This window comes from Daldinia vernicosa (genome assembly GCF_022497035.1).
Source record: "Daldinia vernicosa strain CBS 139.73 unplaced genomic scaffold F5Y00scaffold_44, whole genome shotgun sequence".
Lineage (NCBI taxonomy): Eukaryota > Fungi > Ascomycota > Sordariomycetes > Xylariales > Hypoxylaceae > Daldinia > Daldinia vernicosa.
Window position 1 is genome coordinate 221,499 of NW_025953960.1, and position 27,521 is coordinate 249,019.

At 45.9% G+C, this 27,521-nt stretch overlaps 8 protein-coding genes across 8 annotated transcripts; 3 read left to right on the forward strand and 5 right to left on the reverse strand.

Annotated features, from left to right (window-relative positions):
* Positions 1–1,058: 1,058 nt before the first annotated feature.
* Positions 1,059–3,708, forward strand: F5Y00DRAFT_272060 (MFS general substrate transporter; the record flags this gene model as incomplete). The annotated part of the gene is made up of 3 exons (XM_048012909.1): positions 1,059–2,151; positions 2,329–2,783; positions 2,941–3,708. 3 exons carry the CDS (start codon positions 1,059–1,061, stop codon positions 3,706–3,708), a joined length of 2,316 nt encoding a protein of 771 aa, XP_047862362.1.
* A 247-nt stretch (positions 3,709–3,955) lies between these two features.
* On the reverse strand, positions 3,956–5,869 carry F5Y00DRAFT_145550 (glycoside hydrolase family 18 protein). The gene is made up of 4 exons (XM_048004426.1): positions 5,644–5,869; positions 5,443–5,591; positions 4,786–5,384; positions 3,956–4,663 (listed from the first exon to the last, which is right to left on the reverse strand). Exons 1-4 carry the CDS (start codon positions 5,766–5,768, stop codon positions 4,271–4,273), a joined length of 1,266 nt encoding a protein of 421 aa, XP_047862363.1. The 5' UTR covers positions 5,769–5,869; the 3' UTR covers positions 3,956–4,270.
* Positions 5,870–10,398: 4,529 nt separating this feature from the next.
* F5Y00DRAFT_272068 (uncharacterized protein) lies at positions 10,399–12,674 on the reverse strand (the record flags this gene model as incomplete). The annotated part of the gene is made up of 3 exons (XM_048012910.1): positions 12,561–12,674; positions 12,194–12,503; positions 10,399–12,144 (listed from the first exon to the last, which is right to left on the reverse strand). The coding sequence occupies exons 1-3, from the start codon at positions 12,662–12,664 to the stop codon at positions 10,399–10,401; spliced, it is 2,160 nt and encodes a 719-aa protein (XP_047862364.1). The 5' UTR covers positions 12,665–12,674.
* A 1,973-nt stretch (positions 12,675–14,647) lies between these two features.
* On the forward strand, positions 14,648–15,331 carry F5Y00DRAFT_264630 (uncharacterized protein; the record flags this gene model as incomplete). Its single annotated transcript, XM_048011688.1, has 3 exons — positions 14,648–14,710; positions 14,791–14,979; positions 15,062–15,331. 3 exons carry the CDS (start codon positions 14,648–14,650, stop codon positions 15,329–15,331), a joined length of 522 nt encoding a protein of 173 aa, XP_047862365.1.
* A 375-nt stretch (positions 15,332–15,706) lies between these two features.
* Positions 15,707–17,673, reverse strand: F5Y00DRAFT_145610 (uncharacterized protein). The gene is made up of 3 exons (XM_048004427.1): positions 17,375–17,673; positions 16,590–17,306; positions 15,707–16,505 (listed from the first exon to the last, which is right to left on the reverse strand). The coding sequence occupies exons 1-3, from the start codon at positions 17,429–17,431 to the stop codon at positions 15,711–15,713; spliced, it is 1,569 nt and encodes a 522-aa protein (XP_047862366.1). The 5' UTR covers positions 17,432–17,673; the 3' UTR covers positions 15,707–15,710.
* Positions 17,674–18,852: 1,179 nt separating this feature from the next.
* On the forward strand, positions 18,853–21,881 carry F5Y00DRAFT_244098 (glycosyltransferase family 69 protein). The gene is made up of 2 exons (XM_048008771.1): positions 18,853–21,125; positions 21,176–21,881. Exons 1-2 carry the CDS (start codon positions 19,577–19,579, stop codon positions 21,247–21,249), a joined length of 1,623 nt encoding a protein of 540 aa, XP_047862367.1. The 5' UTR covers positions 18,853–19,576; the 3' UTR covers positions 21,250–21,881.
* A 1,298-nt stretch (positions 21,882–23,179) lies between these two features.
* On the reverse strand, positions 23,180–24,125 carry F5Y00DRAFT_145637 (uncharacterized protein). Its single transcript, XM_048004428.1, has 4 exons — positions 24,027–24,125; positions 23,629–23,883; positions 23,362–23,442; positions 23,180–23,298 (listed from the first exon to the last, which is right to left on the reverse strand). The coding sequence occupies exons 2-4, from the start codon at positions 23,845–23,847 to the stop codon at positions 23,266–23,268; spliced, it is 333 nt and encodes a 110-aa protein (XP_047862368.1). The 5' UTR covers positions 23,848–23,883; positions 24,027–24,125; the 3' UTR covers positions 23,180–23,265.
* A 1,869-nt stretch (positions 24,126–25,994) lies between these two features.
* Positions 25,995–27,039, reverse strand: F5Y00DRAFT_264634 (NAD(P)-binding protein; the record flags this gene model as incomplete). The annotated part of the gene is made up of 3 exons (XM_048011689.1): positions 25,995–26,103; positions 26,162–26,790; positions 26,857–27,039. 3 exons carry the CDS (start codon positions 27,037–27,039, stop codon positions 25,995–25,997), a joined length of 921 nt encoding a protein of 306 aa, XP_047862369.1.
* Positions 27,040–27,521: the final 482 nt, after the last annotated feature.

Below are 27,521 nucleotides of genomic sequence, written 5' to 3' on the forward strand. Positions count from 1 at the left end.
GTCACAACCAAGCTTGGACCCTTGATGCTCTACTGTCGGAATGTCGGAATAAACTTTATATTCTTACCGTAATTTTATCGAACGACTTTGTAATGTTACATCGGAAGATAGAGTTTCTACTCCGCTCGAGTCTGACTCGGTTGAGACCCGATGTGGAAGTATCGTCAACCTAGTTGATTGCCAACGTTTTGTAGATCCATCGTGAACTAGGCTGTCGGGCCACTTATAGAGAATGTTTCCTTTTAATGAGAATTTTCTACACTGATAATTTGACAGAAAAAGGTCAGTGGCAGCATATAAATTCGACGGGCAGTTATCTTTTTTCTCGTAAACTACGACAAGTACTCAAACTAAATCCAGGCTTTTCAATGTTACCGAATAGAGTTCATGGCGACTGAGAATTACTACAACTTTTCAAAGGCCCTAGCATACCCCTGAGCATCGTGACTGCATCAGATGTTCTAGAGCCCAGAAATGGGGCGTCATATAGTTTATAAGATTTGATCCCGTGAGCGCTAAGTGCCGCTACCCTCTTGATGATGTTTGAGGCTCTCACATTAGACCTCTCGTATTGCTTAAACTATAGCAAGCTTGGTGCGGACAATGTACCCGAAGTGCCTCACTTCCGGTTCGAAACTTGTCCGGTCTATACGGTAAGCCCTCATATACCACCAACCACCTGCTATGCACACATCATAAGCTAAGCTAACTCAAGACACAAGTGAACTTAATACCCCTCGATTTAAACAATAGGTGTACTCTCGAATACCTCTTCCACTCAGGCTACTAGCGGTTGGAAGGGGTCGGGAGGTTAATATCCGGCCTTTATAAAATCGCACCGGACAGCCCCAACTTCGGTTCTCGTACTCCGCAAGATTTTCTCTTCTTTAAAGAAGTTATTATTTCGAAAAGAAGAAAAAAAAAAAAAAAGGAGGGGGGCTACGATAGTATGAATTAGGAAAGGAAATAAACTGTTATGAAATGCTGCCACCAGACAGTCCAAACTCACTCATAAACCAACTCACTACTCGCTCCAACACGCAACGGCATTTTCAACAATGTCGCCCGCACCACCTCCCAGTTCCTCACCAACCCCTCTCCAAGACCTCGCAGCCCGACTTCAGGATATGATATCGGAACAGGCTCACCCGCAGCAGCAGGACCACGCTAACCCGGACTCAGACCCAGACAGCATTCCAAGACGACGAACTCGCCGTGTTCATAATGACGAGCACATCGCGCGCGACCACAACCGCATCATGCGTACGCTCCGCTGGCGCCGCGCCAGAAACCAAGCCAGACGTAACTCCCAAAGCGAGTTCTCCCGCGTGCTAATGAAGCCCTCGGACTGCGGCGACAAGCTGCCCATCCGCTGGCCCAAGAAGGACAAGTGGTACATCCTCTGCGTCATCTTCCTCGTCCAGGTCTCCATGAACCTGAACACGACCCTCTACTCCAACGGCATCCAGGGCATCGCCAACGAGTACGGCCTGACCTACTTCCAGGTCCGCTGGGGCGGCGCCGCCTCCTTCCTCATCGCGTACGCCTTCGGCTGCGAGCTGTGGGCCCCGTGGTCCGAGGAGTACGGGCGTCGACGCGTGCTGCAGGCTTCGCTGTTCTTCGTTAATCTGTGGGCTCTCCTGGTAGGCTTTTCCCCAAACTGGTGCGGACATGTCGTCGGGCGTACCCTCGGCGGTCTTTCCAGTGCCGGGGGCAGTGTAACCCTTGCCCTCATCACCGATATGTTCGACCCGCACAGCGCAGAGCACCAGCACGCCACCGCGTTCATCGTTTTCTCGTCCGTCGGCGGCTCCATCCTCGGACCTATCTTCGGCGGCGTCGTCGAGGAGTACCTGGCCTGGCGCTGGGTCATCTGGATTCAGGTAATCTTCGGCGTGATGGTGCAGCTCCTTCACTATTTTGTCGTCCCCGAGACGCGGACGACTATCGTTATGGATAGGACCGCTAAGCAACTGCGTAAGTCCGGGATAAATCCCATGCTGTACGGTCCGAACGAGATTTCTGGAGAGCGACGCATCAACTGGTCTGAGGTTTGGAAGATTTGGTTGCGGCCTTTCAAGATGTTCTTCACGGAGCCCATCGTCTTAGTCTTCTCGCTGCTGTCGGGATTCTCGGACGCTATTATATTTAGTAAGTTCATAAATATTTTCTTAGTGATCGAATTGATTTCCGTATTTAGTCTTCGCGCGAATGAGTGCTTGTGTTCCGGATAGATTGTCATATGTACACCTATACCTACTTGTGTTGGATTGGCTCCTATGCGTATTTATTTAAATAATGATAAGACTAACTCTCCCTTCCTCCTAGTGATGGTTCAATCTTTCGGCTTCGTATATTGGCAATGGGGATTCGGTCCCATATTGCTCGGTTGCACATTCTTGCCCATTGGGATTGGATATGTGATTGGATATGCTCTGGCCTACTACTTCATCGGACGACAGATCGCCCTGCGCGAGAGAAAACCGCTCTGCGAGCGAGCGCAGTACGAGGCTCGACTCTTTTGGCTTCTTTTTACGGCGCCCCTGCTGCCCATCGGCCTTCTCATGTTTGCTTTTACGGCCGCTTATACTCATCAACCTCTTCACTGGATATATAGTATGATCGCCTCCTGCATGATAGGTATCGCTAACTTCGCTATTTACATGGGCACTATCGACTATGTACTTAGAGCCTATGGCCCTTACGCCGCATCTGCCACAGGTGGTAACGGATGGGCAAGAGATTTCCTCGCCGGCATACTTACACCTTATGCTGTTCCTATGGTCAGTATTCTACTAGCTATCCCCATATAGTGATTCTAAATGCTAATATCCTTTAGTATGTTCCTCTGACCTCAATTCCTCATCTATTCCCAACCCCCTATTTCCCTAAATGAAACCACCAGCTGAACAGATCCTCGACAAATAAAATAGGTACGAGAAATTGACCATATTCACCGGAACTATCGTACTCGCCGCGATAGGAACTGGTTTGTTCATATTCCTGATCGTTGTCTACATTTACGGACACTGGCTGCGTCGGTGGTCGAAGTTTGCGCAGACATTAGCCGAGGCAGAAGCCGAAGCCGAAGCCGAAGTTGAACTAGAAATCAACGTGGACGCCCCCAATTCAGGCCCCGGAAGTCTCAATAGCATCACTCCCGTTATCAACGGCGAAAACCCAAACCCGGGCCTCCTCAACGTTGATCGCATAGTCCACTTCCTACCCCCTGAGAGCCTGCCCGGTAGCCGAGCCGGCTCGCGCTATGCATCTGCTGCTAATACCCCGACCACAACACGGCCCTCTAGTCTAGACGTGGAGCGTTTGGCGATAAACCAACTACATGGCCATCACCTAACCCAACACGGCCAGGCGAGGCCGTTAAGCGCACCAGGCCGAAGCCAGAATGTATCCCCAGTTCCCGAGGCCGGAAGCAGCGACGATGTCTCCATGACATGCAGTAACTGTAGCGGACAGACCCTCGCAGGAACTTGCACTCATTGCACACATAAATCAACCCGTTCCCCAAATAGTGAGAATGCCTCCCCATCCATGTCTCTAAGAGAGGTTGAGAATACGGAATTGAACACCGCCCCCGAGGTATCTCCCCTTGTTGCTCCTCCTGCCGAGAACCGCGGAGAAACCTTGGCGGCTGACCTGCCGAAAGAAAAGAAGCGCCGATTCTCCGGAACTTGCCGTGTGATGTGATTGTCGGATTTTATTTATTATTACCGTGAGGTTTCTTTTCGGCCTTCACATATACTTACATAGCTCAACGGCGTTTAGGAGTTCCGGAGTTATCCGTGTATCACCGTCCCCTGTTTTATCTACATTCCTTATTATGGCGGCGGCGTTTACTTACGAGGGATTGCTCTTGAACGTGATCTTAGCTACATCGAACCACTGCTCAAAATCAAGCTAAGGAGTTGGGAACGGGTTGTTTATGCTTTAAATATGGGTTTATATGTTCAAATTTAAGTTAAAACGCTTAACTATATACAATAAGAGTATCTGTAACTATATACAGTGAAATAAAATATCGGTCCTAGGCTATGAGCTCGACGAAAGGTGTAGGCAGCCACATTCGTCCGTAAACGATCGTAAGTATATACAATTCTGGAAATCGATTTCGGAAATGAAGCGAATGACTATTTGGCGTTAACTCTGAACAGTAGAGGATGATAACAGTCTTCTAAGACGGGGCGCCAGCCCCCGAACCAAATGACCGCCGCAAAGGTCAGAGCAAGGAGAGTCTGAACCAGGTATGAACCTAGTCTAGGTTATTCTTAATGTTGTCGTACTGGCTGTTAGGGTAGCTGATGAGGTTCTCTGTCGTGTCAAGAGAGCTCGATCCTCCCTGAGCGTTGTACGCGGCAGCGATCAGACTGCCGCTATCTGTTCGGTCGCCCGAGGCTTCCCAAAACATCGAGCCACCTAGGCTCTTGTTCTGGGCGTACGCGATCTTCTTCGTGATCATGTCGACATTATCGTAGCTAATCAACTCTTTTGCCGAGCTGTCGTAGCTATACGTGGCGCCAGCTACGTCATCGTACACTTCTTGCGCGCCAGCTAGAGGTAGTACTTTGTAATCGTAGACTCCAGCTTCCCATGAGCCTTGACCGACGCCCGTGTAGGGTTGTCCGATACCATCTGTAGCGTCGAACTATTTGAGAGCTAATCAGTAATTGGGTTTGAACAAGTGGTTTAATACATTTGGATGAGTCCAGGTTTTGATAACATGAGATATGGTAACAACGAGAAGAAGGAATTTTTAAAATCACATACCGCGCGACCATACAGAGGTAGACCAAGGACCAACTTGTTACTCGGGACACCGCCGTTGATATAAGCAGAAATAGCGGCATCCGTCGAAAAGGGTGTGGATAGAGGGTTCTGAGGGTTGGGGTACAAGTTTGCCTGGTGGCCAGAAGTAGTGTCCCAAGAGCCAGCGTAGTCATAAGCCATTAGGTTGAATTGGTCAAGCAACGGCGCCATATCTGAGAGGTGAAGCTTTTCGTAGTTTGCGGGGCCCGCGGGAACCGCCGCAGTGAGGAGAAAGTGATATCCATTGGCGTACTGAGACGAGTATGAGTCAAGCTCAGATCGGACTGCCTGTAGAAGTGCAACAAAATTGCTGGCCTGAGTATCGTCGGCGGGGTATTCCCAGTCGATGTCAATGCCATCGAACCCCCAGTCCTTCACCAGAGTCACTGCCGTCTGGGCGAAGGTCTGTCTAGTTGCGTCCGTGCTAGCCGCACTTGCGAAGTTGGTGGAATAAGTCCAGCCACCGATACTGAGAAGTACCTTGAGGTGTCGGTTGGCCTTCTTCAGAAGGTAGAGTTGCTTGACGCAGCCGTAGGCGTTATTTCCCACGTCGTTCCATGCTAGACAGTAATGTTAACATGTTTTTATAATGGCGAACTACATGTCTCATTAACTTACAGTCACCGTCGTAGTGCTTCTGCAAGTCAGCGTAAGAGTCTGACGAATACACAGTTCCATCGGACATTAGATTGGCGAATGAGTAGAGGACATGGTTGATCTGCGAAGCTGGAAGTTGCGCTGGCTGATAGTTTCGGCCATAGATACCCCTGAAGTAGTTATGTTAGCTGACTCTATACATAGGGGGGTTGGTAGGCTAACCAGTTAGTGAAGTAAACTTTGTTCAGAAAACCAGAAGCCCGCTTCTCAACAACAGGAATTGGATTACCAAATCCAAGAGATGTCTGAAGAAGGAGAGTCGTAAGGAGACCTTTGATGGAGAACATGATGAGAGATAGCTTTAGAGTAAGGACCGAAATAGGTATTAAGGAATGAAGTGACTAGAATAGTCGAGAGAGTGAAGAAGCTTTGCTCTTGATCGAGGTCTGGCTTGGTTCCTAAAAACGTGGACAAGAAACGGACATGTCAATGTATTTATATTATCGACGAACCCAGGGAAGAGACAACTTCAGCCAGACAAGAGACAGCTATGGCACACTACCATCATGGCCGCGTGTCTCTCATGTGGTACAAAGATGTGACTATGGGCAAAGAACCCGTACCTACCATACCCAGGCAATGGCTTCTCGAGCTCGGAGTAAAGGCGCCACTACCAAACCAAGGAGCTCGACATGTGGTTCATGGCGACCTGCGAAGCAGGGCGGCAACGTTGCCACTGTTCACCGAACCAGACGCGCCTGTAAACCGGTGCATCCCGTCATATCTCCGGTTGTAGCCTCCTTTCAAGGTTGGTTCCCGGTCATGAGCGTGCTGGTAAAGCTGATGAGAGCTTCATGGAACTGGGGAGGCATGTTGGAACCCGGCCGCCCTCGTGGTCGCCCTCCCTATACCATACACGGAAGGTGAACGTTGGAATGTGTCTTGTATAGTAGGACTTTGACAGTCGCGGTAATGAAGGTAGCTTTTGCTCAGGGGAAACTGTTGGGTGTAGCCAATCGGAGGCTGGGAAAGTCAAGATCAGAGTGCCATCGAGAGCTCTTCGGACGAGATTAGCACAAGGGTTGATAGCTTATCACAGGGTTGTATGCGCCCGTCAAGTTGTAGCTCATACCCCACTATCACTTGACCAAATTAGATCTTGGGACAACAATCATATCGGAGGTGTGCAAGCTGTTGGGAAGCTGGTTTAGAGTAGAGGATCAAATGATTTTGAAGGAAATACGTACTAACGGACGTAAGGGCAATGTGGCAGGATTTGTTAGACATATAGAGACATACAGAGAAGGCATGTCTTAAACAAGACGGAGGAGATAATACATCCGCCTGAACCCCATCGAATGTCGAGTTTTGGTTATTTGGGTTAATAGTTTCCGAAGCCACACCCACTCTCTAGTGTGCTCTCTTGTGTGGGGAGATAAGGTATTTCCGGTATTTCCAAATCTGGCTTGTTCTTCCACTACGGCGCTTCTAAGAGCCTGTTATCCTTGCCTCGAGAAGGTCAGGTTCACGATGAGACCTTAGGCTGACCAGCTTGGTTCGGCACACCCCGCACCCGCCATATCCTTGGTTGCATTGATTAGGTAGAATTGATTACTTTTTTGCAACGTTACTGGGTCTAAGAGGATGATATTAGTTTCTTGCGATGCGTCCGATCTCCAATAAGTCGTCATGTTAAGAGATATGAAGTGTTAACGCTAGGTGATAGCATGAGGGAACCTTATGCAATATGGTTGTGTGGTTTGGAACTGAGGGACAGGTATCCCGCGATTGCGCCTCGGTGGTCGCATTTGGAGCGCGAGATAGTAACCATAGTGGCCGTAGTCACCGAGCGCCAGAAGTGCCGCGCATCTAGATAATCTTTTGAAGGGAAATATCGAATGTAGAATTTGTGATAACCGACCAAAGGCCCGCATAGAATCCATGAGTCGCGCGACACTTTTGTCCTTGACTCCACATAGTATATCCTGGGGGATGTCATGGTCATCGGACCGAACCACCGACCCATCTGGAGCAAGACATCCAGAAACAGTCGACGTCCAAAAACAGTCGCCGTCCAGAAATAGTCGCCAGCTAATTCGTCGACCGAGACACCCTATTAAACTCCCGACGGTCTATCTGGCATGCCTCGCAGGTGAAAATCAGCCATGCCACGTTGTCAGATCCAACAGTACTACCTAATGTCTTGACGGCATCGTACTTCATACAATAACCCCTTGAATTTGCGGGAAGCGTACGGAGCCTAATAGTCTGTAAGTCTGGCCCGCTACCTTTACCGAGCTCAATTTCGAGTTTACTAGTACGTTCGCGGCGGCGTTAATTTCATACTGCTTTTGGCTGAGTAGCCGAGGAAGCTTTAACTGGACCGTCATTCTTTTAGGTGGCCTGGACTACACATTGTAGGGACTTAAACAGATGGGGTCTAATTGACAAGGCCTGGCCCATTCTATTCAGGCCGAGATCAGCGATGGAAACCAGATCGCTGGGTCGTCGAAATATAATAGACATCTGGGATCTGCAATGTAGCGGTGAAGAGCCGGAGAACCTTGAGAATATGAGGCTCTTCGTCGAAACAAGATGCATGCGTTTATGGTGCCTGGCATAATACGAGTTGTGATCAGCATCGTGCGGTAGTACTCCAAGGGAATAAATCTGGTGAAAGTACCTAAATCAAGTCAAATTAACGGATAGATTCTAGCGCTAGATCCTTTTCCAGATCGGCAAATTGAATCCCGCCTAGGCAGGTGGATACCCCTTTTCTCTACCCGCCAGGTGCAAGCACGGGCAGCCACGAGGTATCTATAAAATCCGCTAATTTCAGGTATTCCCCACCTAAACCTTATTTCCCCTGACCAAGCTTTTAAGACAGGGCTCTTTCGTCTTCAACTACGCAGCTAGGCCACATAGGTACCACCTGCTCAAACTCTAAACAATCCTCCGCAACGTGTGCAATAATGCGCAATAATGTGCAATGCTTAAGGAAATTTGATCATATCATTTATTTCGCCTTTGAATAGCCTCATAGAGCAGTTGCCCAAGTATAGCTTAACATTACATCCGGAGTCGCCTTCCCCCGATATCTATCTCACCTACTCGTATTGCCAGTATGAAACTGCACGGTGGCTAGCTGCGTTCTTCTTCCGTCTGCGTATCCACCATAAATTAAATGGGTTGATCACCTCTTTCGCTAAAATATTTTCGTTTGTCTTTCTACACCCGTTCAGCTCCTGGGCATGTGTTCAAAAAACAGATCCGTGATAGAAGATCATTTGCCACAACATGCGAATGGATTCTTGATCGGCCCTGCTGTACTACGATGTCTCTTACGTCTTGAGAAGATATCTAAGATTATTTACATGAATTCCCACGGGCGGGATCTTGTGGCGCGTGTTATTTATTAATTATTTTTAACAAACACTTAATTCGCCAACCACATAGTGTTACATTATTAGTATATGTCGGCCTTCTGCAACTTTCCTTGAGCCTAACAGCATGATGTGTTTCGCGTAGGAAAAGGGAACCTGGAATCTGGACAGCAGCCCCAGCAATACCAGTAGACCAAAAGACCTAATATCAATACTCCGCCTCCGATAGCTAAGGGTACACTTCCCCTATGTTCAGATTCCAGCCAACGTAGAAAATAGTTGTACGAAGTACCGGGGCTCAGCCATAGCTCTTGGAGAGCGACCAAGAGAACAGAAGTCCGGTGACGTATGTAAAGACGAAGGTTTATAAGGTGAGCGAAGCCTCTACCATTAACGACGGCCGACGGGACGAGCGTGATAAATGTGAAGGCTGATACTATTAGAGCAATCGTCTATTTTCCCCTCGTAGGTTAGCTTCAAGGTTTCTCTATGTTATTGAAGCTGAACCAGGTCACCTATTCTGGAACTTGGTGGTTGCCTAACGTACTAATCCTAGACAATTTATATAGATTTGTTATGAAGTAACGTACCCGGTCGGGGTTTCCGCGTCCTAGTCAATCTTCTATAGCCAGAGATTTTTCGACGCCGTTGTTTCGACCGATAGAAGCGCCAAGGTCCGTCATGTTAATACATAAGGCCAAACCGTTGGAAGACAAGTCGTATTCGTTGCGTTTTCGGTCCTGTAAATCTCCCTTGTGTTCAAGGAGATCGGGCGACTGTGTAGCGATAGGAGGTTTATTAGCTGGCCTAATCGGGTTGGTATTCTCTAGTAGCTTTGAATCTCTTATTGTCCTGAATATTAGAAACGTGGACGAGCATATCGCATATCTAGGAGTTTAGATTCGTATTATCTAAGTCGTTTGGGTCTTCCGACCTCTGGATTGCTGCGATGGTCCATTCAAAGGGGTGGATTAAAGTAAAAGAGTTATAGCGTCGAATAGAGACACAGAAAAAAAGTCTCCTGGAAGAAGCTTTCTATTATTGTCAAAGGACCACGTCAGTGTGTTTACCTGACCCCTCGGATTTTGACATATCGGCTTTTGAAGTTCCCATAAAACCGGGATCCAGGAGCTACTCTGTGTACTAAACAATCCGTAAACGGCAACGACTTTGTAGGTCATCCAGTCAATATATTCGTATTGTCCGAAAAGTTCTGTCAGAACTATGTTTGGGATTAAAGGTGTGTTATGTTTCGCCATAGGCAAGCCGAATATTTAGATCTAATAGAATAAAACGTATTATTACTTAGTCTCGTTCTTGTTTTCATCTAACTGTGAAAAGAAGATTGTGCCATTAAACGTTATTGTAATTGTTTACCCTCTATTGAGGAAACTATCTGGAGGTTATTATTCGAGTTTATTCTAGAACTATAAGTATATCTATAGCGACATTGGGGCTGGCTAGATTTGAATATTGCGGTTGAAGTTTTAATCCTATATAAATTTGGCATCTAAGATGTTGATAGTTAGGTACCCATAGAAGTATGCACACATTGACAAGTAAATTCACTAATCGTCTTCTATATAGGAATTCATCACATAGGATGCTTGGTGAATTCGTTGAAAGAGAGTTCGGCGACAAAATCTTCCCACGTCTTCCAGGATACGTCTTCAGAAGAGCCACTATTCTCTCCAAGGGCGTCATTGCTCCCCGAGCTCTGACCGTGAGGCATCTGTGGCACGGACCATGGCGACATCGATGAAGGCGCCATACTAGAATTTTCAAAAGGCGGGAACAAATTTGCCTCATTGAAATCGAAATCCATAGCGAGTTGAGGATCCAGTTGGTCCATAGAAAAGTCCATCGAGTTGGGGTCTATATCGGTCGTAGTAGGATTTGATGATCCTAAATGCGGGTTGTAATCCGCTTGGTCTAGGCTGAACGGCTGTGGCGACCCCTGGAGAGAATTCTGGTTGCGTAAAAGGACGCCGATCCTCTTCCTAGCCTGCATCATGAGCCTTTCTAACGGCTTTTCAAACATCCCTCGACGGTAAGTTTCCATGTCTGTCTTATGGTGCTCAAAGGCTCTCTCAATTATTGGCCAAGCGGTTTGAAGAGTCGCGACATCTGCGCCGACATAACATTGAGCGATAGCGCTCGCTAGCGCGTGCCACTGAACAACCACGTACCATCTGAACCCCTCTCCTCTAGGACTAGTTCTGATTAGGTGTACCTCATCTAAAGTCTTCAAGGCGTCGTTGAGGATCTCTGCGAACTTTCCACGGGGAGCGGGCTGGTTGATGACGCGGTGTAACGGCCTCAGAGCTGCAAGACGCATGGATGCTACCTGTGATTGTGCCTCGTGGAAAGTGAACCATGCATATGCGCTTGATTCTGGATCGCAGGATTTCAAAAGATTCGAAATGTTTTTCTGGAAAAGTGAAGCATGTCTTTCTCGTTCTTCCCAATTAAGTTTGTCCGCCTCCTTACCACGAAAATTCAGGAGTCGTCCGCTTGACTGTGCATGGTATGTGACAAGAGCAAAAGTCATGTCAGTCAGGTCATCTCTGCTCTGAAGTTCTCCTGGGGTGTCAAAGTCAAACTCAGAATCATTGATGTTGACGGGAAAATCCGATGATATTGCATCAACTTCAATGAGTGGTTCTGTAGCTTCTTCAAGTGCCCCTTGAAGATCCAAGAGACACACCGTGAACCATAGCCGACGTCTCATCTGCTGGTTAAAAAAAGACTCTGCCCTTCTTAGGTGGATAGATAGAGCTTTTGCTATACGAACAGCTAACGCGATCATAGTCCAGACGGCACGACTTGAGTCCTCAGTCCGCCTAGCAGTGAGATATAATACGAAGGCTTGTAGGACAGTGATATCACTCGTTGTCAATAGCTCTGAGCTTTCGAGGGCGGCTTCACAAGCTACTTTAAATTGTCCCATCAGCGTAAGCTTTTTTGTACCGAACAAGTTTTGACATTGTTCTTCTGTCATACTCGCCACTGCAGAAAAGCAGACGGCCGAGCTTAGACACGTCGTAGATACGTGGTTAGTATCGTACCCCAAATAGCGCTGGCCGTTTTGCATGAAATTTCTTAGCGAGGGCCGATGCAGAACCTTGATGATGGGGTCTACTTGGCGGAGGTAGATTTCGCATAGTTGAGCTGTCATGGCAGGGTTTTTTAGATGATCATTAACCGCTTGGGGACCACCATGACTAGAGGATCCGATGCCAATTACCCTCAAATTAGTACCAAAACTAGAATTTGGTGTTGACCAACCGCTCTCCTCGTCATCCGAGGCCCGCTCGACGATATCACGAAGGCCTTCTACCTATATATAGTTAGCAGATATCAAAGTATTATAAAGGGATGTATATTACCTCGTCCGCAATCTGAGCCCAGAACTGCCACCCAACATCATTCTCCGTATCTATACCTACTTCAGCGCTAGCTGTAGTTGCCGGTCCGGGCTCCGACGACGAGCCTTTTAATTCACTGATATTTGAAGCTAGAGCCTCTAGGTTTCGTATTCGGGACATTAATTCCTCGCCGGTATTGAGTGTTGCGAGTGACCGGGGGTGGGTATGGCGACCACGGGGTAAGCGCTTGCGATGAATAGGGACGCATACCGCGTCCGCCTTTACGCAATTGGAACATGGGTTGGATTTGTCGCATTTAACTTTTCGCTTCCTAATTACAGAATAAGTTAGTATCGACTTAGCTACGGACAATATCTGTAAGTCATACTTGCATAGTTCGCAACTAAGCTGTGGAATATCAGCCCCCGGTTTGCCGGAGCGACGACCACTCCGGTCAGCATTATCCGCAGCCTGCGAGATTGATGTCGACATTATTCAATACATCATTTCATGTTTAGTTTGCAGTCGATACCAACTAGATATGAGGTGGTTTATAAACTCATGACGCACGGGTCGCATTTGACAATAATAATAGGCAGCAATCGGTATAGCTCCAAGGCAGATGTCCCTATTATGGATCTTTACTAACCCGAACAAGAATTCGCTACCTATAATGAACTTCACGTTGCATCATGATAACAACCGCGAAGGCAGAATTCCAGGCAGGTGTAGGGAGTAAAGGGTTCATTATCAACTGGTGATTAAATAATGCTGGTAAGATGTATTGGTTCGAGGCATCCTATCCCAGTAGCGGTGGGGAGGGGTTGGTTAAGATTAGTAAATACGAATAATCTATCAAAACTCATAGAATACAACATCAAACTGGCCTCATTCAAAGCCATCCTGCCTAGGTGAAGAATGTCCACATGGTCATTATCAAATAGGCAACTACTCGTTAAACCCAGTTGAAATACTACATTCTTGCTCTTCGGCTACTATTCTCGTTCAGATACCTATTGAAGGAGACTTTGTTTCTTATTAGTAAGAAGAGGGAATACGCTTGTATGTATAGCTGTGACTCAGCAAGAAGTAAAACTGATGGTTACTTCGATTATTCTACATAACTACATTGTCTTCGTTTCTTTGATGCGGTTATACTGGTTTAGAATAGATCGTTTTACCATAAACATATAAGGCTTTATGAGATAGGTACCTAGGTACTTAGCCAATATTGTAAAGACTCCTAGGATGGAAATAAAACTAAAGTTCAAGCATACATATTAAACCCTCTGAACTATCCACGAATAACTAAGTGTGAACTTTAAGTATTCCTTCACAGTTTATCTCTAAGTATGACGCTTAGATGAATAAAACCCGTCTGTGAAGCTAGTGTCATAGGTTAACCTGTAGACGCCCCCTTATTCTCATACGTATTTAAGTAGTAACTATAGCTACGAAAGACGTATCGAGTGAAAATATTACCGATAACTTGGAATGACACTTATGTAAAAGCCTATTTATACTTCTCTTCTTAGTTTCACAACCATAGACTACTGAAGCCCCAAGGCTAGACCTCCTAGATAGGTGGGTAGTTAAGAGGCTCAAAGCTGTGTTAATTACCTACGTAAGTATGGACGGTAGGAGCGACAGCATGTATATATAAGACTGCAACACTATAAAATGAAAATATCGTTGAAGAGGTACCTAGATAGATAACTAGAAAATTCATATCCAGATACTCAGCCTGGTTTTATAGCTCGTAACTAAAAACTTGCATATGATATTGCCACTTCATAGCACCCTTAGGGATCAGCAGACAAATCATGAATCCGCACGATTACGATCGCAACATCTTTCCATTTGCATCCATTTCGCGTAGAATAACGGTGGTCTTACTTGACATAACATGTAACACGGAAGTAAGGCTGCACTGAATCAACTACCAGGAGTTCCAGTCATGGATTGTATCGTTGATTTCGGTTCAGCCGCACCGCTACTCAAGATAGTGGGTCCCCGTACCGATGTTGAAGTTCTATCCGTTTTGGGAAGTCAAAGGCGGTCCAAAAAAGCTAACCCCTATTATTTTCGGTATGTTTCTTGGTTATTTACAGGTTCCGTGATGATCATAGGTCATTATTTTCGAGTTTTTATAAAGCCTGTCACTTGACACTATGTTCCCTGCCGCCCATGTAACTTCATGACCCCGAAAGAGTAAGAATGGGCGGGTTGTTAGCTACGTCGACAATCCACCATGTGCGATATGAGTTCCCTTAATCGAACTAGAATTTGTATATAATAGTGCATTCTTTCCCTCGTTATGGGGCTCGAACCAGACACACTCACACCACCAACTTCACCACATTAATAGCAAGATACTACAACAATACTCCATCATCGTGAAGCTACGGAAGCCTTAAATCCCGATACTCTTCAAACAAGATTTAGAATATCACGATATATTTCCCCCATCCCATAATGATTGCATATGTCACCGTCCTATTCGCCACCTTGGGCGTATCTAGCGCGGCGCAGATTACGGTGAGTAGTAACTGAGATACTCAGGGCCATCGATAGATACCATATATTCAACTAGAGAACTAACTTAACCATTTCATCAGGGACCTTGCCCTTCGGGCCAGACGTTGATTTCCAACAACAAGTGCTGTCCTGGCTATGCCATAGTCAGCGGCGAAAACCACACAGATTGCTGCATCACTGAAAAGGGTAACGATGGCAATTGTCAAGGCGTTGGACTCTGCGGAAATGCCGTCGGTACTTGCAAAGTGAAGATCTCTGTAGATGATCCTGTACGAAAACATAAACCCAAACCATATACCCAATCCTCACGTTTTTTATGTAAGGGACTGTTTACTGACTTTTAATACACAGGACTACGACCAGAAGGTCCAGGATGCGCTCTCCGGTACGGCAGCTTCTCAATCTAGTTCATCGCTATCCCTGTCGGCTGAGACCAGCCCTACAGCCTCTTCCACTCCCAGTCCCACTGAATCTGACTCGGCTTCAGGATCCTCCACCTCTTCCAACTCCTCCTCTACATCTTCTTCAAACTCCGGGGCTTCCACCATGGAGGGTAATAGGGCAATGCTCGCTATGGTCGCCGCTCTAGCCGCCATTCCCGCTATCTTTTACCAGCTTTAAGGCTGCTGTATGGGTTGACACTGATGGTGATTCGAGTAGTGGCATATGTATACAATTTTATTCATTCGGCGTACCCTTTAAACTAGCCTTAATCACTTTTGTTTATTTTCAGGTTGGATAATTTTGAAGAAAACTCACCTAAATAATTATATTCGGGTATCCATTCACTTTTTCTAGCAATTAGATACCTCATACATATAAATATAGATTTCTTTATCAGCAAGCCCGGCGGTTGACCTATTTGAACGTTCAGTCTTGCCCCTATTGTGGGGCTGATAAAGCTTTTAGCTTAATCCTTATGAACGAAGATAGAAGAGTTGGAAATGGGAAATCCAGGTAGTTTTTAATAATTTTACAAAAGATGTTCGCCACGAACTCCTTATGTTTGTGCCTTTTCCACCTCGACGACGTCCCTTTGCGGAGAAGGGATAGTTGTAGCAAAACAGCTTCGACCGACCATAGCCTCCGCGGCGTTGAGTATGATATGTTCCATCGCTCGTCTATCAGTAGGATATCTCCCGGTCCCTTTGTATGACAGTATTTCCATTATGTTGTCAAGCAAGTACCCTTTCTCATTTCCCCCCGCCCCTTCATACGACATATATAGTTGGGGAATGAATGCGATCGAGGCCACCATCCCTAAGCCTTTAATGAATGGGATACATGTCCACATTTTCCTGCAGAGATTTCTGTGCTCTTCTTCTAGGGCTGGGTCTGGCTGCTTTAGTATAACTGTCAAGTGGTGTAGAATTCGATTAAAAATCATTCGTATCATGACATAGGATATAAAAAACGACATTCTATGTAAGTTACCAAAATAGAGCTTCATACCAATCGGAGATTTCGGATCTGTTTGTTCGAGTATATCACCCACGCTATAGATCCTTAGTATGATTGGCTCGCCGATACATGTGATATCCGCAGCGAGAACCGCGACTTTGTCATGAAGAGCTAATGCATGTATTTGTTGCGAGTTCACATCTGGGTTACCGGCAACGAGTCTAAATTCTTGGACGAGGCCGGGCCAGAATCCATAGTAATAACCTACGCTATAACAATCAGCCTGTTCACTTGAGACGGAGTGCTCTACAGCTAGGAACGATTGCTGGATTGCCTCCTTCCATGGTGAGCTCAAGTAGAAGTTTTCGCCTCCTGTGACAAGCCAATGTGATATCTAAACGGATCAAGTTAGTCAGGCTTCACCTTTTCTTGAAGGGAATTATATAAAAATAACAAAAAAATGGGAGACGATGCTTACCAGGGCTGCGTGATTCTCAAATGCTAAATGAACGTCTAAGTGATCTCGAGGATTCGGCGGACCTCGCTTGATCATCAGAGTTTGTATTCCTTCCCAGTGGCGTGATCGATGATGGGGACGTTGCGTATCGAATATAAGCTCTAGCCGCTCTAGAATGGTCGCAGCAGCCAGCGTTTCACTGCTGAGCTGTTGATGAGGGTCATTTATGGCACGCTGAAGAGTCCTCAGTGCTTTAACATAAAGGTTCGAATCAAGGAGTTGAGTCGACGCGAGACCTCGTCGCGAGTTGATCCAAGTAGAAGACATTAAAGCAACACAGTCTCTCAATGCGGCGCTCTCGCCCAATCTAGCCGGCAGGTGTTTAATATACCCACAAGAAGCTAGTATATCCCACGGGGCATTTTCGTGAGAGAGATATCCAACTAGACGAGCAGCCACACGCTCCGCCACAGTCGTGAGGTTTTTCCGTGGCCCATCGGGAGCAAAGCGGAAATGTCCAAACGAAGCTCCACCCGGTAATCCGCGTTGGCGGATGCTCTCCAGATTACCAATCGGTCTTGCACGAGTGGTGAGCTGGGTTGTGACATCACCCCCCCTCACTTCGTCCGTGGCCGAGGAGTTGGAGCTGGTATGGATAAACTTGGTCAAATTAGGAGGGCCAGAACAAACAATCCCGGCACGTAGACATGGTGTACATGTTGGCCAATTCTCATCGCACTAAACAAGGTGGATATATATAATTAGTTCAACTAATAGTTCTTTTTTCTGCATAGGCTTATTCTCACCTTGATTTTGATGCGCTTACAGCGCTGGCATCGTTTAGATCTAGGTACGCCGACCATCTTTGAAGCGTATCGATCGATGCTGAAACAGTTTACCAAAAGGGACACAAAATGCGGTCTATGGAGTTATGGCTAGCCTTTCGTATATAGAGGGACTGAGCTGGAATTACGTTCAATGGACAAGAGAAACATCGCACCAACATACTTCATTTGGTAAATGCGATGCCCGTTTCCGTTAGAAGATCCCCAATTTTTATTGTCGAAAGGCACCTCTAAAACACCCGTCCCATATGTAGTCCTCAGCTTTTCGGTCAGCATTCATATAAGCGCATGTCAGATATCAGTTTATCATTGGCGAATGGTCTTAATGAACGATGGGAAATGCCTGGCGTTCTGCAGGGTCAGATTATAGCATTCCTAAGTACCAAGTATTGGGTATCTATTTGGAGGTGCATAGCCTCATGAAGCCGATTTCCAATTATTTGAACTGATATCTAGATACCCCGCATGACTGCTGGTGCTTCTATATAAAAGTACAAGTGCATAGGTCGTATAAGAATGCTAATGATGAAAGACTCTTATGTATAGCTACTTCATTAGTTATCGTGAAGTTTTCGTAGACTCAGTTGTATTCCTGACCCAAAATCGTATAGATCTTGCGATTGGTACTAGCTACGAGATATATTCAAGACTTATCATTTTTGGGTTCTCTGGGCTCCATTGTGGCTGTGCCAATAGAAGCTGGCTCAGCGCAGTATTTATTGGAATGCTTTACCGTTTCTGTGGTTTACCAGGGGTAGGCAGAAGATTACATCTTGACAAATCAAAAATAGAGGTAAAAAGCTTGTTTTATTAAATATCGGATTTCGGCAAGATACTATAAAACATAAAGATGACGTGTTGTATAATGATGACTTGGATTTTTCTATACGTTAGGTACCTGGTAAGAAATAGGGGTCGTGCAACCGTTACTATCTCGGATGTCTTGTGCTGGTACACGTATGTATGTGACCGTAGTACAATGATTTAAATATAAGTGACAGTGTATGAAATAAACATTGGGTACATGGAAGCTCAGCTGCCTAATAGTCATTTTCACTTATCTGATTACGGCGTATTAAATATTACCTGGAGGTTTACTGTTTAGTATATACCTGATATACCTGATATTCATTTAGATAATACCACAAGGCAGCCAATTGAGGTCCGCAACTTGTCCTAAGTAATCGAAGGCACCTATCCTTTCATGTTTTATTATACTCAAAAAGTATTGGCTCCGCATACGTCACCTATTTACCAACCTGTTGGATAAATGATAGGTACACTGATAAATACTCCATTGATTAGATCTTATCAGTCCTTACGCGGGATTCGGCACGGGCCTCGATGAATTAATTACGTAAATGCCGCTTCAGCTAAGTCTAAAAAGGTAGCAGTTGCCTTGTCCTCCAAGGAACTGCAAAGCCTCCTCTCCACTACGTAATGCGGCGCAGCCATTTTTCATTACAGCGTTTATTCTACTATGTAGTGCTCATGTCTTTAGTCCTGCCTGCCTGTCCAACTCCAACTCCAACTCCACCTTCAACTCCTTTAATTCCAGGTAACAAAACTCTACGCCTGCATGTAGCGCCCAACCGCACAGCATATTCATGCCATTTTTTAGTACTTCGTTTGCTTCTTGTCAACCGCGTAATTCCAATTAACTGCATAAAGAGTGCAGATATTTGATATAATTGTCCTAGCTATCTTACGCGTACCTGCAGAATTTGCCAAATAGAGCTTAGCCCCCCGATCGCGTTCGTCCCGCTTCGACCTTAAATCGTTCGTCCAACTTCGTCACTCCTATACCTATATTCCGTCCTTCATATCTAGCCCGTGGCATTCCAAGCTAGTCGGGTCATATACGAGAAAGAGAGGACCTTGTCGATTCTGTTGGTAGGGTCAGCAACCACGGACCGCTTCATGGGTACGGAGTAATATGCTTTTTGGTACCCGATAGTACTTCCCCGCAAGATCGATACATAGATGATCTTCGGTTCGTTGCCTTCCTGGAATTTGTTATACTTCGGCATATCTGGCGGGTGTCACGACTCACCAGCCAAGCTGGCATAAAGACAATAGCCCTAGTTGTGCTACGCGCACTCGGCCTGACTTAAAGTCGGCCTATATATTGTCGTCTGTCCGCGTTGATGCGCCATTCCATCAATGCCTGGCTCTATATCAGAGAAACGAATCGGCCTCCTAGACGACGATGAGGCTCAAGCCTCGTCTTCTGCCTCTTCCTCCCTTCTCGGAAATGATGTGCGGAAAGATTTAGAGGTTTTATTAGAGGAGCCAGTTGGGTCTGATCAGAAATGGGATAAACGACTCTTCTCGTGGTGTCTGGCTCGGCCGAGAGGTCTTCGACGGAAGTTACGGAGAGGTCCTGCGGGCTTAGCACTCGCATTTCTCAAATACGTCGTCATAATTATATGTATACTTTTAATAGGGACGCCTATCTTCGCTCCATCCTACACGCGACTTCCTCAACACTACCGAGACCTGGAATCTCGATGCCAAGGACCCATTCGAGAAGCGGGATGTGCTAATATCAATAATGAGAAGATATTTATCGCCGTGTCTTTATATGATAAGGAGGGTCATCTGGCTAATGGTTTCTGGGGAGAGAGTCTGTTGGAGTTAATACATCTACTCGGTGACAATAATGTCTTTCTGAGTATTTACGAGAATGATAGCGGTCCGGAAGGTGCGGCGGCACTTGAGAGCCTAAGGCGACAGCTAAGATGCAAGAATTACATTGTCAATGATCCCCACGTGCCCCTATCGGACTTCCCAACCGTCACACTACCTGATGAAACTAAGCGAGTGAAGCGCCTAGCCTATTTATCCGAAATGCGGAATCGGGCCTTAAGACCACTCGACCGATTCGATCCGAGTGTTGGAACAGTTCAATATGACAAGATTCTTTTCCTGAACGATGTTGTATTTCACGCGATGGAAGCGGCGCATCTCCTTTTCAGTACTAATGTCGAGTCTGATGGAAGAGCACATTATTTATCAGCATGTGCCGTTGATTTCTGGACCCCATTAAAATTTTACGACCTCTATGTCACTCGTGACTACGAAGGGTATTCCGCCGGATTACCCTTCTTCCCAGTATTCCTCAACGCTGGTGAAGGTGTATCGAGGACTGCCATACTAAATCAAGAGGATGCCGTTCCTGTCCAGGCTTGTTGGAGCGGAATGGTGGCAATGCAGGCGAAATATGTACAGAATATGAACGAGACGTTGCCGAATTCCCACTTTCAGGATATCAGCAGCTATGTTATCGATCCTTCGAAGCCACATAACGTTACAGCACCAGTCAGGTTCCGTTACGAGCCTGAGCTTTTCTTCGACGCCTGTGAGTGCTGCTTATTCCATGCCGACGTGGCCCAGGTAGCAAGGAAAGCCGGGGAGAAAGAGTTGGGGATATATATGAATCCTTACGTTCGAGTTGCATATACAACGAACACTCTCTCCTGGCTGCCTTTGGTTCGAAGATTCGAACGATTATTTAGCATTCCACATGCCTTATCATCACGGATCTTGTCCTTACCAACACGCAACCCGCACCGTACAGTCCAAGAAGGTGATATTTTCACTGAAGAGATATGGGTTGGGGAGGGCAACACTGGTCATTGGCAGTTAGTACAGCGGGAAGGTCGCAATGGGATGTTTTGCGGAGTGAGAGAAATGCAAGCCATAAAGCTTGGTAAGTTTGCATGGGAACTCTACTATTTTCTATACTAATGTTAAGTTTAGATGAGCGTGATGAAGACAAGAACTGGGAGAATATCAAAATCCCTGCTGGCCAGGTAATGCACTTCCCCACATAGCACGGAGAGGTGCAACGGTCAGGTGAGAAGTGGGACCCAATGGTGAGTTGGAGAATAAGAGAAGAGGCCGAGAAAGCTCGCAAGAAGCAGCAACTCGAATCCTCTTGAATCTCCTAGCACACCGGTAAATCATTGGAAGTTACCCTTGGTGAGAGCAAGGCACTTTCTTTGGAGTCCTACCAGCTACTGTTGCACCGCAGAGTGTATTAAAAGTATCTCGGATCAAGCACACCCCTAAGGTTACAGCTATTGGTTACAATGCTTGGAGTTGCGATACCGAATTATATCGGCTCCTGGATTACATATATAAGGCAGAATTACCGAGAAAAACGCAAGCTATCCCGGTCGGTGTTGGCCGTGGTAGTTGATAGATAGCTTGGATTGTTCGGCATGGACATTGATACCGGCTCCACTTAACTCTCTTAGAAGGATACAGTATTAAAAGTCCTGGTGGAGATAATATTATCTAGCTGTTAGAGGGAAGCATCAACAAAGGGTGCGGAATTAGATTGTCTCTCTAATCAAGAGAGCTAGAGAGACGCTGTATACTGTATTCAGGGTAAACCATTGGTTTTAGTGTCACATAGAATACAGAGATAGGAAGTAACTAATTATTACTATTGTTCATATGAGATGTGGCCTCTTAGTCATGTAAAAGTATTGACTTCCGTGATAAAAAAAGCCTCTGACTATTTCTGCACAAGCTAATAAGTATTCGGACCGTGATTTAAAGGGGCGTAGGAAATGAAATCAACACGCATAAGGTGTAATACTCAAAGAGCAGACCAGAATTTAAGGATGGAAGTTTGAACGGTAAATAATTAGATACTGAGAATAGATTGCACCGAAACACCGTCAACTCAGAGCGCCCGGCTTAGGTATCTAGGCACGGAGTCTAGCGATGTACGATTACTAAGGTTCATCTTACCCCTTTTCTCACGGCTGAATCATCATTTGGTGGGTATGTTTCCCCCCTTTTTTTATACTTAGGGAGATGCCAAGAGGTGATATGGTGGCGGTTCACTGGAAAGAAAAATAGGGGCACTAGATATAAGGTTTAATCTCGGAAGACATCAATGGGTTCGAAAGTTGTAATCCGATTTACGGTTTCAAGTTCCTTCACAGACGTAGAAGAGACAATAAATGACTACAGTATTTCTAGATTGGGTACCTGTTAAGTACCTACGTTATAGGCCTTATTCATGGATCAGGTAATTGACTCTTATTTTTTTCACGTCCCTTTGTTTACTGCTGTTGTCTTTCTTGTCCGAATGCATCGAGGGTAGTGAACATTTCCCGTAAAGGATTTGGATAGGTATTGCCCGTTACCTAATAGCTCGATGACTACAATGAGAATATAAAGACGAAATGTGACGTATAAGGGTTATGCAATATAAAAAATATTGAAACGGTCCTGAATAGACCGGATCGAATTGATTAGGTTTTAGGAACCTGATAAGATTCCACTAGGAGTACTTAACAATATATGCTCGCATTACGCCCGTCCTAATTCTGCGCATCACATACCGAAACACCTGTCCTAGAGCCAAGACGCCTAATAGCCCGTCAATGTCGAAAGTCCATTGTCCAGTTCACTGTATGAGTTTGTAAATATACTGCATGTTAAGCCGACATTTAGTTACCCCACTAGTCCTCGGCCGTGGAAATCAGGAAAGTCGGCATTGTGAATTCTCCGTGTCGTGGCCACATAAGAGGTGGTTCAAAGAGGTAAGCCATCAAGGGAATAGGAAGAGAAAATATTTGGGTCAGAGTTACAGGCCGTGTCGCCGAGACATCCAACAATCCGGAAGAATTGAGGCAACACAACTGTTGGGCCTAGGTTGATGTCGTAAGAGGCACGGTTATATATAGGCTTAGTCTCCTATAGAAGAAGCCCAGTACATCAAACTGGAAACTAATAGATGATGTAATCCGGTGTGGTCGTCTCACCACTGTCGCGTCTATGGTTTGAGCCATACGGACTGAAACTGATACCGACGGTGGACAACGACGGATCTATTTAGCAGCTGTCTTGGGCTTTGCTGCGGTCTGCGAAGCGGGTTAATAAGATATCCGAACGTGAACTAGGGTATTGGCTCAGGGAATAGTCACCTTCTTGACCTTCTCGACCTTCTCGGCCTTCTCTTCCACTTTATCAACTTTTTCCTCTGCTTTCTTAACGGCGGCTTTAACCTGTAGTCAATGTTAGAAAACAGATCAACATCGAGCGTTTATAGCGACGTGTGATTTATCCGAACCCCGGACGAGAGAATGTAGGATCCATGGAGGGACGATCTAGCCCACTAAGAACTTCGCAAGGATGGGTGATATGATCTTGTACATAACATGGAAATTTGTGTTGAAGAGTAGAAAACTTACCTTAGTCGCGACACCGTCCTTCTTGGGTGCCGTAGACTTTTTCTTGGTCACACCAGTCGGCTTCGCAGCCTTCACCTTAGGTACAGGCTTGGTGCTGGCGGTGGGCGATCTTTTCACCCTGGGCTTAGTAGTGCGCTTAATAGCGGGCGCGGTGTCAACAGTCTGGAAGACGCGCGGCTTTGAGTTGCCGGTAGCAGATCGCGTTCCTTCACGGGGCATCTTGGCTATTTGCTTAAGAGAAAAGTTTGATAAATTCTACATCAAATGTTAGCAAATAACGTAGCGTGACGGATGAAGCTGTGAGATGCAGGGAGCGACACAGGGTGCGAATGCGAAATGCGATGCGACCGGGAACAGAGATGGGCGTGGAGAGGAAAGATTTGGGTTGGGCAGCTTACAAGAACTTTTAAGCGGTGAGTAGACGCGAGTGCGAAAATTTGTGGAATAAATTAACTATTCGAAATTGGCGAATCGTTTATGTGGCTTTGAAAAGGTATAGATTAAAACGAAGAGTAGAAGAATAAAAGTTGTGAAAGGGGAGAAAAAAACAGAATCGATGGGGAGGGTGAGGGAAGATTAAGAACGAAGAGAGCCAGAAGGGCAAAAGGGCAATAAGGTGATTAGGGCAGGTACCTACATGAAGTGTGTTGTTGTTCTTGCCGCGCTCAGGCACTGATTCGATAGATTCGATAGCTCCTCCTTCGCAACACCACCCAACCTAGCCGAAATAATACCTCGAATAATACCTTGGAACAAGGTAATAATAGTAATTAAAACCAGAGTGACAGCATGTCGCATAAACAGACCCGGCTAATCAGGTCTAGAATTGGTCCGATGTGATCGAAGGGGGGTAAGGGGAAAAAAAGAACGAAAAAAAAAAAAAAGATGGGAAGATAGGATCGAAAGGGTTGGGGCGCATGAGTTTGATAACACAATGTCCGTGATTGCTTGAAAAATCTTGGATCTTTCACTGTTTTTGCTGTTCTCCTCTTTCCGTACCTATTATGCTCTTTCCGACCTGAATTACTGGTACCTAAGAGGTACCTTAGGTAAGTTAATTGACATTTTCATGTATTCTTCTTTCTCTTAATCGGAGGTCTATTTCTTGATTTTCCACTCCTCTTCAACTTTTCTCATCATTTTATTATTAGCGCACCTGATTGATTTTTATCCCACCTTTCGCACATCTCTCATCATTAACAACACCTGATTTTTATTGAATTAAGCTAAGGGCATATATATACCATATATAGGTGCCTTACATACCTATTCCACTTCTACCTGGGTCCTCCAACTCAACCACGACCACGTTCGATCATTTCACTGGTGCATGACCGCTGCCGCGCGCCTGATATTCTACCTAGTACGATGTAAAGCCATGCGACAAATAAAACATGGAACGAATGAACGGGTTTGACTTTCTCCCTGATTGAATTTGTCTGGTTTATTAATCTACCGTTTAATCCTTTGCCGTCATCTTGGGATCAGCACCTGGCACCTGCTGGGGATAAACGGAATGGCTAGCAAGATCGTACTACTTCTCGGATCTCCTCACATGTCATCCCTCCATCCTCCCCCCCTGCTCTTTCGCGTGTTCCAGCACGGTCTATTTCAACTGATAGGCCATCCCCAGCAAACCATTTCAAGACGATCAATTACTGAACCGACATTTATCACTTCGGACTATTCTATTATTTATTTATTTTTTTACTACATCTCTACCTCTGGTCGGCAGGATGAAGACCCCTCGTCGCAATTGGTGCAGTCACATCATGCCCTAGCTGTTTTACGACATCTCTACCCAGGTACTTGGCATGATTCTACACATGAGCTTTCTATTGCCATGTTTGCGAAATGAGTAATACTGAAAAAGGACAGACCTTGGGACAAAATCAGATTACCCATGGCATTACAGGTCTTTTATCATCTCTAAAGGTGATTGCTAACGATATGTGGCTGATTTCATTGCTGGGCGCCATGTGACTAACCCCAGGGTTTCCTATCTTCGAATATGCTCGGCCCAGAGTCATCTAGAGCAATTCAGGTTACGTACACCCTCATAAAATCCCGGTTTTTTATCTCTAGTCTCAATTTCAATGTTTTACAAGAGCCTCTACACACACTTGAGGCTAAGGCTTTGGACCTAAACTATGTGTCACTCTAATAAATCTTCTAGTTTGATGCTGTAGATAAAATCCTTGAATATTGATTAAGGCATTTCCTGCTTTCAAGCGCTCGATACTCTTTGATATCTCCGGATGAACAGGAAGTAACCGCTCACCCTTTATTGAATTATCTCAGATTTCTGTCGGTAGTGGTTCACACTCCTGTTACTTATTAATCAACCCCTATTCACCTAGAGTGAATTACTCGATATCAGCATCCGGACACTCCGCTTTGAACAAGGCTATGGTTTCATCCCATAACCTCTTCTGAGTGGCATTGCCCTTAGCCGACAACACGATACTGGGAACACTAAGGGGTTTTATCAGTTGAAGAAATACAACTAATGTCGCAAAATGGGTTGACTCACGGCCTTATCCTTTGCTCACTTAAATATTCACCGTGGCTATCCGGGTGTCGCACAACAGCATCCGTTAAGTGGTAACCACCCTCAGCGCTAGTCCAGGCCAGAAAACTCGAAGCCCATTCTGCGGTCACATCTACGCGGTGGAACGCACTTTTGCAATACCCAGGGTTGAGAGTATTGAGGATGATATCGGTAGGGTCGAGGCGCGCAGCGAGGGCGCGTGTCCAGAATACATCTAGCAGCTTCGAAAGGCAATAGCGACTATCATCTGGATTAAATGAAGCCGGATCGTCGAGCCAGGGAATGATGCCCTTTCCACCTTTGGGCTTCAGGATGTCCTGCACAGGGGCCGCGAAGGCGACGCTAGACGCTGTGATAGTCATTCGACTAGGTTTTACAGTCTGTTGCGCTGTTAGTCGCAGTGGTTCTACGAGTAGCAGTGACAGTAGTGCCGTGCCGAGGTGGTTGATTTGAATGTGTGCCTCGTGGCCTGTCGGCGACCGAGTAAACTCAAGCCGCTTCAGCCCCGCATTTAACAGCACGATGTCGAGACGGTCAAGTTCGGTGCTCACGCGCCTAGCGAACGCCACCATACTTGCCCATGACTCTTGATCTAGTTGCCATACCAAGATCTCGCATTCAGGCGTTTCTCAAGAAATTTCGGCCTTTGCTGCCTCTCCTTTGGATAGATCGCGCACAGCTAAAATCAACCTTGACAACCCGTGAGATGCTAGCTCTTTAGCGGCTTCAAAGCCCAGACCAACATTCGCGCCCATCACGATAGCCGTTAATCCATCAAGCCGAATATCATCGGAGAGTGGCTGAGGCTTGAAAGTTAGCTGGTACCAGACCATGGCAAGGAAGCTCCAGGGCTTTAACATGGTGCCTAAATTCCTGTTAGGGATAACTGTAAGGCAATTCCGGACCCTATGAATAAGTGTTTTAATGCCTTTGTAGCTATTCTTCTAGTAAAGTAGTGTTTCGAGGCTCAGGCTATAAAGTTCAATGATATTTGGCAGCTATCTATTTCGGTAAACGGTATAGTGAGACGCCTTGTATCCAATTAGTTGATAAGACGTGTTATACGCACTATGCAGGTACGGAAACAATCGCGTGCTAACATAGGTCTTAGCTCGAAGAGAGAAGTAATATATTACCGTCGAGAGCCTATAGGAACGAGAAACCAATCTTACCAATCCGGTCTATTTATATACATTGCCGTTACCATTGAGCTCCCATCCATATCTTCGTTTAAATATCATGTACCTAGACTTACTATGCAGGCGTTTCAGGAGTGTCGATGGATTGTACTAGTACGATAAATGGAGATTGCTGGAGATAAAATAATCCAAGTGGAATTGGG

Coding starts and splice junctions, on each gene's coding strand:
- F5Y00DRAFT_145610 (XM_048004427.1), bottom strand. CDS start 17,431: ATGGTCGGCGTACCTAGATCTAAACGATGCCAGCGCTGTAAGCGCATC. Junction 17,307..17,374: donor GTAAGCGCATCAAAATCAAG/GTGAGAATAAGC, acceptor CACCTTGTTTAG/TGCGATGAGAATTGGCCAAC. Junction 16,506..16,589: donor TTGAGAATCACGCAGCCCTG/GTAAGCATCGTC, acceptor TGATCCGTTTAG/ATATCACATTGGCTTGTCAC.
- F5Y00DRAFT_145550 (XM_048004426.1), bottom strand. CDS start 5,768: ATGTTCTCCATCAAAGGTCTCCTTACGACTCTCCTTCTTCAGACATCT. Junction 5,385..5,442: donor GAAGCACTACGACGGTGACT/GTAAGTTAATGA, acceptor ATTACTGTCTAG/CATGGAACGACGTGGGAAAT. Junction 4,664..4,785: donor TACCTCTGTATGGTCGCGCG/GTATGTGATTTT, acceptor GCTCTCAAATAG/TTCGACGCTACAGATGGTAT.
- F5Y00DRAFT_145637 (XM_048004428.1), bottom strand. CDS start 23,847: ATGCCCCGTGAAGGAACGCGATCTGCTACCGGCAACTCAAAGCCGCGC. Junction 23,443..23,628: donor AGGACGGTGTCGCGACTAAG/GTAAGTTTTCTA, acceptor CATTGACTACAG/GTTAAAGCCGCCGTTAAGAA. Junction 23,299..23,361: donor AGGTCGAGAAGGTCAAGAAG/GTGACTATTCCC, acceptor CCCGCTTCGCAG/ACCGCAGCAAAGCCCAAGAC.
- F5Y00DRAFT_244098 (XM_048008771.1), top strand. CDS start 19,577: ATGCCTGGCTCTATATCAGAGAAACGAATCGGCCTCCTAGACGACGAT. Junction 21,126..21,175: donor AATGCAAGCCATAAAGCTTG/GTAAGTTTGCAT, acceptor TGTTAAGTTTAG/ATGAGCGTGATGAAGACAAG.